Source organism: Lissotriton helveticus, chromosome 6, assembly GCF_964261635.1.
Source record: "Lissotriton helveticus chromosome 6, aLisHel1.1, whole genome shotgun sequence".
NCBI classification, from domain to species: Eukaryota; Metazoa; Chordata; class Amphibia; order Caudata; family Salamandridae; genus Lissotriton; species Lissotriton helveticus.
Genome location: NC_136067.1, coordinates 35043700 through 35055998, shown reverse-complemented (window position 1 = coordinate 35055998; position 12299 = coordinate 35043700). Strand labels below are relative to the sequence as shown.

Below are 12299 nucleotides of genomic sequence, written 5' to 3'. Positions count from 1 at the left end.
TAATAGCGATCTAGTCCAGAATAAGAGCTACGTAAACAAGCAAACAAAAGCGACGGGTAGGAGGTGGTGGTCATGGGGACGGCTCCACACTGGGAGATTAAGTGAAGTGGGAGCACACTAACTCCATGTTTGTACCACAGAATTCGCTGCCAATGCAAACAAGAAACATAAAGGTGAAAAAATCCAGCATGAAACCGACCAGACTGACACAGAATGCAGAAACGAGGCAGTGGGGACAGGGTCCTCCAGTTATTCATTCTGATTACAACTCAACTCTTATAATACATTCATATATTTTGCAAGCATTTAATTTCAATTAGCTAGAGTTTTTATACTAAGGGTCTTGATGAAAAACGTACATCTAATCAACAAAATGTCTTGCAGAAGAATTTTAACTTCTTTTAAATTACTTCACCAGAAAATGTATCTCGGGTAACTGGCCCACAGATCAATCGGCGGAGAATGCATGTAAAACAAGCATTGGGAAAAGAAAGAAATTAGTTGGCTGCATCCTCGGTTGTATTGCAGAGGGAAATGCGCAAATTGTGTTATTAGTATAAGAGAGTGACCATACTGTTTAAATACATTTAATTTTCAATGTGTTTCCATATAACGCGGACTTTAACCGAAGGCGTTACAGCGCTTCACAATAGGAACAGTAATGATACATGAGCAGGAAATTACAAGTGAGCTTGTAACAAAAGCGAAAAGTTACGTTACAGGAGGCAATAGTGACAATTGTGCATTTATCAAAAACAAAAAATACGAGTTACCAAATGATTTGCGGCCAATAGCTAAACACAATAGCAACAGTGGGGCGGAGGTTGGTAGATGAAGGATATTTGACAGCATCTTTAAAAGAGTAATTATGTGACAGCAAAAATAACAAGTGTGTAACTCTGTGTAAGTCGCAGTGAACACACGAGGAACTGGCGAATGCACCAGGAGCATAGGGAGAGTCAGTGCAAAGAAAGTGCCGGGCACACGAGGTCCACTGAAGACAGAGAGGGGGCTTGGTATCGGTAGTAGACACAAGGTAACGCTAGTGCTTTGCATTAGTGGGCACAAAGGAATACTATCTAGAGGCTGGCAGCGGTGGGCACAAGGGAACACAATCCAGAGACAGTGCATCAGTGGGCATACGGGAACTGTATCTAGAGACAGCACATGGCATCGGTAAGCACATGAGGACCTTATCTAGTGCTTGGCATCGGTAGGCACTTACCCTGTGTGACCTCCTGGTTCCGGTGGACGCCCGCCCCCTGCTGCTGCTTCTCTCGGGCTAGGAAAGCAACAGTGTGAGTCACGTCCTGAGTCATGCTGCGAGCTACGCACGGGCACTAGTAAACCGTTTCCGCTTCCTTTGTTCTGTGTAGTATCCGCTCCCATTCTGCTCTGAAAATCGATTTCAACTACCATATTTCTTTCTCTCTGCTTGGTTGTTCTCCCGGTTAACACTCCCAGGCACAATTTGCTAGATTGCTTTTCTCCTTCCCGTGGACATCTGATTCAGGAAGGGATAAGAACACGACTCTGATTTCTGCTTTAGATGTTGCACAGCGGATCTGAATAATTCCCTGGAAATGGAAAGGGAGGTTGTCCAAATGGGGCTCGCAGCAAGTAAGTGATCTATAATGTCGTACTGTGTACAGTAAAAGCAAGAACTCTCATATAGGTGGTCTTTAACAGTCTAGATTGCACCTCTCGTCGGTTGTGTTTGGTGTACTGAGGGTAAGAGCGCCTCCTTGGTAGGTTGTGTATGTTTTGTTTTCATGAGGTTGTGTTTGTATTGTTTTAAGTCCACTCCCGAGAATTGTGTAAAGCTTGCCTGTAGAGCGATGTTCAAGGAGAGACGCCAAGTAAACAAACCACACAGCACAGGCTTAACAGTCTTTAATTGTTGGTGTATGCAGCGTACTAGTGATGTCGGGATGTGCAGCCGGAAGTTAGGGTGCGTTACGACTCTTGTGGGGCGGGACTTCCGTTTTCCATGGGAAGCCCGCGCTCACGAAGTGATTGGCAGGGAAGCAGTACTGACGCGGGGCTCCCATGCCCACGGGAGAGCCCTGCGATGGCTGCAGAAGTGGCGGCGCCGATGCGGTGAGTGGGGCGGGGGGGGCCGTGACACCCAACCACCGCGTGGGGGGGGGGCGGCAGCGTGTGTATGTGTGCGCGCGCCTGTGTGTGTGCGTGCATGCAGAGGGGTGGGGTCTGGCTGTGTCTGTGTGTGTGCACCGTTATTGCATGCGAGCGGAGCGAAGCGAAAGCAGGGGCTGGGAGTTCGTCTGCGCAAGCGCGGCTCAGACGCGCGCTCCCGCGGTCAAAACTGAGGCTGCAAAAGCGCGCGTCTGAGTCGTGTCCACATTCCCAAATACGGATCACAATAGTTGTCGAAGCTGACTGCAATCAATGCTTACGCATTGAATGCAGGTCGTGCTTCGACCTAAAAACATTTGTAGGACTCTAGCATTCCTCTGATGTATGTGGGGCCTTGATCATTTCAGGCAGTTCATTTGTGGGAACTAAAGTTCTGGTGAGGAGCGATCACAAACCGTTGACCAGGGTTCTTGCCTCATGTGGTCTCAAGAATGTTTCACCAAGGATAACCAGGTTTTCTACGCTATTGTTGGATTACTTGTATGAAGTTCATTATGTTCCAGAGCCCCCGTACAAAACTGCAGATTTTGTAAGTAGATTGCCATTACTTCTAAATGAGAATAACAGTAGTGAATGGGGTAAATGTATAGCAGCATTAGTGTTTCCTGAGGAACTACAGAGCATTAATGCTAAAACATTGTTGACATGCCAAGAACAAGATAGTCCACTTACTATGATCATAGACTATATTAACAAGGGATGGCCAGATAAAAAGATTTTGGAGAAGGAGTTTACTGTATTTTGGGAAGTTGAAAATGAATTGTCAGAGGAAGGATTCCTTTTGAGAGGGGGAAGACTAATTCCACCTAGGACCTTGCGAGAAAAAGTTAGCAACTTGTACCATGAGGGTCACTTAGGGATTGTAAAAACTAAAGCAAGAGTTAAGCAATCTTATTGATGGCCAGGGGCTAGTAGAGAAATTGAATGGATTGCGAGTGTGTGTAAAATGTATAAGCTCAGACGACAAGGCCATAGTTATATTTAACCCGCCCTTGCATTCTGCCCACGTTCCTTGCATGCCATGGGAGAGGTTACGCGTGGATATTGGTGGTCCGGTACAGGATTTGTATCGGAACTATAAACTTGGCAACCACAGAAAAATGTCTAAAAATGGCATGAACTAATGCAGAAGAGGTGGTCCACTTTTTAGGTGACATTTTTTTGTAGAGAAGGGTTGCCCAATGTCCTTGTGAGTGATAATGGAGTTATTTCTGATATTTTTAAAAGAAACATATGACAACTGGAGCTCAGCACCATTTTTTTAAATGGGAGGAATTTAAGTACAATAAAATGATCTGCAAAAATGTTGTTAATGAGGAAAAATGTTCTGCACTTTATGGAACGTTTTCCCGCACTTTTAAATGTATCCCTTTTAAAAAATTGCTTTATTCTTTACTTCTAAATGTGGCATCATGTCTACCAGCCACTGTCCGCAAGAAGCCTGCTTTGTGTAAATGTGACATTTTGAAATGAGAGAAAAATTCAACTTAAGAATTAGCTGCATGTTTATATGAATTACACAAAACACATCATTTTCATTTTCTGCCTTGTCAAAGTATCTTTACTAACAGCATGCATATTACTCCCAGGAGCCTGTAGAAATAGGGCCAAGTTTTTTTTAATTATAAATCTTTTTATTAAACATATTGGTTTCAATAAACCAATACAGAGGTATCAATCAAATTATACAATACAGAGCGGCATAGGAGGAACATTTTCATATGATTGCATTGTATAAGAGGGGCATGCTACATCCCATATCCCTGGAGTGGACTCAGCTACTGTATAAATTCACACAGGCGACGCGCCCTCAAGAGTCACCTACCGCCTCGCAATCCCAAATACTACCGGCCACACCAACCTCCATGACATTGCCACGAATACTACACGAACGTCATGGGCGGTCGTACCCAGCGACCCTCTAGCACCCGGACACATACCAACTACGCCCGCCACATACATACGCCAGGCGACCCAGGAGCACTGACACTATGCTCCAATAAGGAGACCCAGACCCCTCCCTCCCGCTATTCCCTGACTTTTTCCCCCCTCCCATGTTTTTCAGTTCACCCCTCAGTTCCTGGGTAAGTTAGGAAGCTCAAATTAGACAGGGTGATATCCTTGCATATGGTTCACTGATCAGGCTCACAGACAACGAAGCCATGATGCCACGTGTCACCACGTACCATACCCACACGGTCGGTTCCTCCTGCGCCACCCACATAGTGACCGACATATCACGAGTTCACCCCCTCACTGACACTGTTTGACAGACTTACGTGAACGGGACGGCTCCCCCAGGGGTGGTACACACGCTCTGGCGAGAGGCCACGTGATACACGCTACTGAGTACATGGATAATGGCGGTTGATAGACAACAGACCCCGAACTGTGAAGTGCCACTAAGTGACTATTTCTAGAAACTGTATTTCTATGGTCCCATTTTTGCAATGCTCGTCTACCTTTTTGATTACTGCCGTCTTGTTTATGTAAATGCAACCTAAAACCCAATAAACAAATTTAAACAAAAAAAAAAATAAGAGGGGCATGCTACAGGGTTAGGGAGTCATCTTGTTCAGCACAGCGGGCGAACCACAAATCTCTCCACGGTATGTATTCCAGGGACTTCATATGCGGGCCCACTTTTTTGGGCAGCCCCTGGCCGAGTACACTGTTTTTTCTCTCCATACATACTCCATTCTAGGTCTCTTTCCCAGGCTTCAAGTGTGGGCGATTGGGCAGCTCCCCATAATTGTGCAATATTTCTTTTAGCAAGCATGAACCCTAGTGTAGCCCACTGAGTCTTGAGTGTTCAGGTCCGTGGGTTCCCATAAATTCAAGAGGCACCTACGCACCTCTGGGCGAAGATGGACATGTAACACCACGTTGATTGTGTCATGGACCTTGCCCCAGTAGGAACTGATATATTTACACTCCCAGATGGTATGCATGAATGTCCTCATATGGCTACAGCGTTGCTTACATTCTCCATTATCGGATCTTCCCATTAGCACCAAACAGGGCCCAGTGATATATTCTGTGTAGGATTTTAAGCTGGACCAACCTCTAACGGTGAGGCTTCGGCAGGTGAGGTCCCCTTGGGAAAATGAGACTGGAGTGAATGCAGGATCTGTGTATATCGGAAACATTCAGTGCCTGCCAGCTCGTATTCCATCTGTAGAGTGTGGAAGGATTTGACCCCTCCCTCTCCCCAAATGCCTTTAATGTGGGAAATACCGCTAAGGTCCCTCCTATCGAACCCCTTTGTCTTCCATAGGTTGCCCAGCTACCCGGAATCCCAAAGCGGGGTGACCAAAGTCCATTTCTGTCCCCATCCGAGAGAATTAGTGGCATCATGCCAAATGTGGACGGCATGGTTGGTGGGGCCCGTCAAGGTGTTCCAGAAAGGAGCCATCTATCCATGGCATGGTGGTCATCGATACGGCTGTACTTTCCATGATTGATGGCCGCTAAATGTGCAGCCCAGTAATATTTTTTAATGTCTTGGGAGACTAATGCCCCCGTCGTACAAGTTTAGTGTCAACTCATTAAGGGTGATTCGAGGTTTGCTGTCCCACAACAAGTCCCTCTGGAGACTTTCAAGTTCTTTAAAGTAGTCTGTTGGTACAGGGTCTAGCGTGCTCTGCATTACATAGAGGAACCTAGGCAAGAACATAAGTTTGAAGCGGGTGGCTCTGCCCAGGAGTGAGAGGGGGAGTCATTTTCAGCTGGCAATGTCTGTTCTAAGCTTACGCAGGGGCGGAAAAAGGTTTTGAGCGCAACGGGTTGTAGGATCAAGATTAAGATTCCCGAATATTTAAAGGCCATAGTGTTGATTTGTATTTGGCAGTCTCTCAGGGGGTAGGGGGCATGGGTGGATCTCCCCAGATAACGAACAATAGGGACTTACTCCAGTTGACCATAAAACCAGAGAATCTGTCAACCACAGCTAGGAAATCCAATACTACTATAAGGGACTTCGTGGGGGAAGCCAAATAGAGCAAGATGTCCTCTGCATAAAGCGAGATGCAATCTTCTAAGTCGGGGGACCATCGCCGACCTCGCAACATAGGATCTTGTCGGATCCAGACTGCCATAGGGCCATATTTTTAACAAGAAAATACAGTAATTTCAAAAGATGCTTCATAAAATATTAGCACTTTATTCGCTTAATTTAAAGTAGAGAAAATACATTAAAGCAATGTTTCAGAGAAACATTTTCCTTCACTTTAAATGTTTTCCATTTGAAACCAAATTATTGTATTTTTCAGTTATAAATATGGCACTATGTCTATTAGCCACTGGGAGCAATTTCTGTCATTAACTCTTCATTTTAATTTTCTCTCATTTGAAAGCATTCAGAAATATCTTTTTGTTCTCATGTTCCAATTTTGAGTTTAGAAGACTTTTTTTTATTTAAGACTTAAATACCTCAGTACTTCAGGTCTTAACCTCTGTGACCCAAATGAGTCAAAACTGAGTTGGGTACTTCTTATCATCGGACTCTGTAATCTGGAGCCTGATAAGAAAGTAAAATAAACATAACATTCCCATAACTTTAAAAGGAAAACAACAATTATTTATTAAGGTACTATGTTACGATGGAGAAAAGAAATCTAAGGGAATCCAGAGTGAGGAGAATCATGCAACGGTACCCAGGGAAACCCAGCCTGAGAAATCTTGTGTAACAGATTCTAGGGATACTTGGAGAGAAAATTCATACTACAGAACTCATGGTATCCAGAATAGGAAGGCCAATTGTGAAACCTAGATTCTTTGACTTTGTGGTAATTGTGTACTAAGGGGCATTTAAGAGTGTTGTACCTAGTCTTTTCAATGTACTCATTTGCCGGGACTATTGAGGGGTTCTTCTGTGCGCAGTTCTTTTTAGTCCATCAGATGTGTCTCATCTTATTTAAACATGCATATATTGCGTTAATTGTTATGCATAGTTTATATCAACCAATTCTTCTAGTATTATTTATGTCTCATTTTATTTAAACATACAAATTTAATTTATTTGCTGTGTCACCTAATTTTAGCATGTTTTTTTTGTTTTTATCATTTAAAAGGGGGAGATTTGTTGTGGCTTGGGGGATTGGGTGTTGTTATAGGAACGTGCTATTCCTAGAATGCTCAATAGAGGTTGGCCGAACGGTGTAGGTGATGCCAGGGTTTGAGTTTTAAGATAGAGAATATAAATTATTCACTGCATTTGGACTTGCAACTCAATAGCTTGCACTTGCACCCATTTGTCGCTTGTTGTCCTGCACCAGCGTACATGTTTTTTCTTTTTAAGAGGTTTCTCACGAAGCCCCAATGTGTTTTACCAGATTTACCCAGTCAATCTACAAAAGGCAAACTTTCAACATGCATGATTACAGTTTGGATAACATGTACTGAAGAGAAGAACCTGTAATGAATGTAGGGTGGCAACTGTTCTGCATGTTACAATCATGACCTGCAATTATGGCTTCCGTCCTGCTGCCTGCACAAGGTTATGCAGAGTGTGCAAAGTTCTGCATTTTGGTTCCCCACTTCTTATTCACCCTATGATGCCTCCTAAGTCAAATGATTTGTTAAGCAGACCAAGGAATGCAGCACCCAACTACTTGCTGCAAAGTATATACATTTATCATGTTGCATTTTGCTGAGTAGACCAGGTGATTAGGATCTTCACACCTCAATTGGGAATATAAATTCAATTTTATAAACTTGTGCATTTTGTTAATCACCGCTGCTTTGTAGCCATTCTAGGCTTTAGTGCGTAATACAATCTTGAATGATGGGTTTAATATACATAGTGTTTTTTGTTACAAGGTGGGACCTTGCAGCTCTAAAATACACATTTCAATATTGAAAATCCGCAATGCAGGGAAAGGACTGCATTCTTAGTTCCCTCATACCGATCTGTACAAGTGCCTATGGGTCTCAATTCAAGTTCATTGCAGAATTAAAGGCAATTCTGTCCCTACCTTGCCAGACCATGGCTTTAAATGGGAGCTCCACCAGATCCAGACATGTGTTGACTCTGCACCTTGACCTTTCAGCTTATTACAGTGCAAAACCAATAACCCATGGGAAATTGGCCGTAGAAATAATTCCTGTACTCCCGAATTAGCCTATCTCAAAGCAGGAGAAAAGAATCCCACGGCAAAAAAGTACAGATCTTGGCCGGGCCATAAGGGAACGAGGCTTCATTTTTGCTGCAGCAAAGATTTCCTTTTGCTTCACGTGAAGAGGAAAGTCTTTCTAGACTGTAGTTGTAGGCAGTGCTAATTAATCACATGTAGCAGAGCGTCTGTTCAACTATCTTAAGGCATATTGTCCTTCATATCTTTGCAGTGTTTTTAATGTTTTAGTAAGCTAGACTTGTAAATGCAGTCAGTTCCTGTTTGTGATTTCGTGTAGATTACAACTGAGCTATGTTTATTTTATTCGCATGAAATTCAGTTTTTTTCCTCTCAATCTAACAGGTGCCCGACAGACCGCAAGAGAGGAGAAGTTGACTTTATTTTTAAAAGCTTGATGGACTTGCCATAAAGAAAGTGGTGACTGTGTTGTTTAGAGGAACATCTTCCAATGCCAGAAATATCCTAAGAAAACTCCTTTTTGGTACCCATTATACAGATGCCTGGCTGTTTTCCCAGTATATCTGTTGGAAAAGGTAAAAGTGGACGTAATATGCGGACTTTAAGGAATTAAATGAGCACATTTTTTCTTCTTTCTTCTATGCAACAAATGTGAGGACTCGTTGAAAATGGAGCAAGAACTAGTAGTACCTCTGAGTACCACTGATGAGCAACCTTATAAATGTACTGAATGTGACAAGGCCTTTAGGACAACATTTAATTTAAAACAGCATCAGATCACCCACACTGATGAAAGACCATACCAATGTACCGAATGTCAAAAAGCATTTCAATCAAAAAGTAGGCTCACACGACATCAGCAAATCCACTCTGGGGTGAAACCATATACATGCACTGAATGTGCCAAGGCGTTTAGAACGAAGGACAATCTAATGGTGCATCTGAGTAGCCACTCCGAGGAACGACCACACCCTTGTAACCAGTGTGACCATTCCTTTAAAACAAAAGTGAGTCTACACTTGCATCAAAAAGCCCACTCTGTGGAGAGACCATTTAAATGTACTGAATGTAACAAGGCCTTTAAATCAAAACGGTGTTTAAACCAGCATCAGATAACCCACACTGATGAAAGACCCTACCAATGTACCGAATGTCAAAAATCATTCAAATCAAAAGACGGGCTTATGGTACATCAGCAAATCCACTCTGAGGCGAAACCATATATATGTGCTGAATGTGCCAAGGCATTTAGATCTACGAGTCAGCTAATGGCTCACCGAAAAACTCACACAGATGAACGACCACACAGTTGTACCAAGTGTGACCGTTCCTTTAAAACAGAAAGGGATCTAACCGAGCATCAAACAATCCACTCTGCGGAGAGACCATTTAAATGTACTGAATGTGGCAAGGCCTTTAAGTCAAAAAAAAGTTTGAGAATGCATCAGAAGAGCCACTCTGATGTAAGACCATACCAATGTACCGACTGTCAAAAGGCTTTCAAATTAAAAAGTTTGCTTAGGGAACATCAGCAAATCCACTCTGATGTGAAACCATATACATGTACTGAATGTGCCAAGGCTTTTAGAACAAAGGACCAGTTAATGTTGCATCAGATAACCCACACTGAGGAAAGACCATACCAATGTACCGAATGTCAAAAAGCATTCAAATCAAAACCTGGGCTTGTGGCACATCAGCAAGTCCACACTGGGGTGAGGCCATATCCATGTACTGAATGTGCCAAGACATTTAGTACAAGGGCCCGTCTAATACTGCATCAGAGAATCCACACAGATGTAAAAATGTATGTTTGTACCAAGTGTGACCAGTTCTTTAAAACAGAAACAAAACTAATCCTGCATCAAATAACCCACTCTGCGGAGAGACCATACAAATGTACTAAATGTGGCAAGGCCTTTAAGACTAAACTGAGTTTGAAACTGCATCAGATATCCCATTCTAATGAAAGACCATACCAATGTACCAAATGTCAAAAAGCTTTCAAATTAAAACGTGCGCTTACAACACATCTGCAAATCCACACTGGGGTGAAACCATATTCATGTACTGAATGTACCATGGCATTTACAACAAACGGCAGTCTAATGAAGCATCGGAGAATCCACACAGATGAACGACCACATAGTTGTACACAGTGTGACCATTCCTTTAAAACAAAAACAGCTCTAAAACTACATGAAAGTATCCACTCTGTGGAGAGACCATTTGAATGTTCTGAATGTGGTAAGGCTTTCGCACTAAAATCTGCACTGACGGCACATCAGCGAACCCACATCGTTGAAAAACCATATAAATGCACGCAATGTGACAGAACCTTTGGAACAACAAGAGAGCTAATGCTACATGAGAGTAACCACTTTGAGGACAGACCATATGAATGTGGTAAATGTGAAAAGCCTTTCAAGACAAAGCGAGCCCTATTGACGCATCAGAGAGTCCACACAAGTGAAAAACCTCATAAATGTACAGAATGTGACATGGCTTTTAAGACAAAAAGATGCCTAAATGTCCATCAGAGAATCCACAGTGGGGAAAAACCATATAATTGTACTGAATGTGGCAGGGATTTCAGGACATTTGGGGCAGTAATGGTACATCAAAAATGCCACTTTGAAGAAAGACCATTTAAATGTACAGAATGTGACAAGTCATTCAAAATAAAACAAAGTCTAATGATACACCAGAGAACCCACAGTGAGCAAAAACCTTATAAATGTACTGAATGTGACAAGGCTTTTAGGTCAAACCAGTCCCTAAAAATACATAGTGTATCCCACTCAATGGAAAGACCATATGAATGTACTGAATGTGACAAGACTTTTAAGCTGAAACCATTACTGATGCTACATCAGAGAATTCACACTGGTGAAAGACCACATAAATGCAGAATTTGTGATCAGGGTTTTATATCAAAGGTGCAGTTAAAGCTACATCACATAGATCACACTGGTGAAAAACCATTTAAGTGTATGGTGTGTAATACGGATTTCAAGACAAAAGGATGCCTGGTGGGTCATCAAAGAATCCACACAGGTGAAAAACCATATAGTTGTACTACATGTGATAAGGCTTTTAGAACTGGAAGTGCATTAAGACAGCATGAAAGATCCCACTCCGATAAAAGACCCTATGAATGTATTCAGTGTGGGAAAGCTTTTAAAAAAAATGCAGTACTAACAAGGCACATGAAAGTTCACACTGGGTAAATATCCTACACATGCAGGGAATGTGACAATGTTTTTAAGAAGAAAAAATGACGAGAGGAATATCTCGAAACGGACTACGTTGGAAAACAATATAAATGCTTTGAATAGGACTAGGCAATCCTATCTAAAGGAGAGTAAATGCTACATCATTTCAATGCGCTCTGGTTCATATTGCATAAGTAACCGTTTTTTATCAGGAGGTCTCAAGGACCACAGTAATATGTCTATGGAAAGCTACCTGTGTGAAAATTAATGTTTATAAGGTACTTATAGAGAGAGGGGTGCATGTATGTATTGCTACCTGCAAAGGTGCTATGCAAAATGAGACACATTATGGAAATGCCTTCAATCCTAGGAAAATCAGTCAACAGAAGCATTAAACAACTGCTAAAAGGTTAGACAATGGAGCTACAGAAAATAAATATTAAATAGAAAATGTGTATATATCATGACGTCTTCGAGCAATCGCATGTTGATCAGAAGTGCTCACATTAGTGCCATGCTGTGAAACTATGTTCTATATACAAAGACCTTTCTTTAATTGCTGCCCAAGCCAGGGGCATCGCACACGTAAAGGTAAAAAAAAATTACATTAACTAAATGCATGGTTTTCCTTATGGAAGGAGTGGACTCTCACACTTGGTAAGGTTCTTATGGCAGAATAGTGTATTTTGTCTCAACCATTGGAGAATATGTAACCATTATAACTCTTATGGAAGAGACAGGCATTGAGGGTCATGACCAAGTTATAATAAAAGCAAGAAGTGACAAATATAATGGGCAACTATTCCTAGCCAATAAAAAGACGTTTTCCTCAAAA

The 12299-nt window shown here is 42.2% G+C and overlaps 1 protein-coding gene across 1 annotated transcript in view; it reads left to right on the top strand.

The window, feature by feature from the left end:
- The window catches only part of LOC144762160 (uncharacterized), a 115325-nt gene that overhangs the window by 28635 nt on the left and 74391 nt on the right, over nucleotides 1-12299 (top strand). Inside the window, 1 exon segment of the mRNA XM_078647320.1 lies at nucleotides 8634-11475. Within this exon segment, the coding sequence (XP_078503446.1) occupies nucleotides 8918-11475 (2558 nt within the window). The 5' untranslated portion in view covers nucleotides 8634-8917.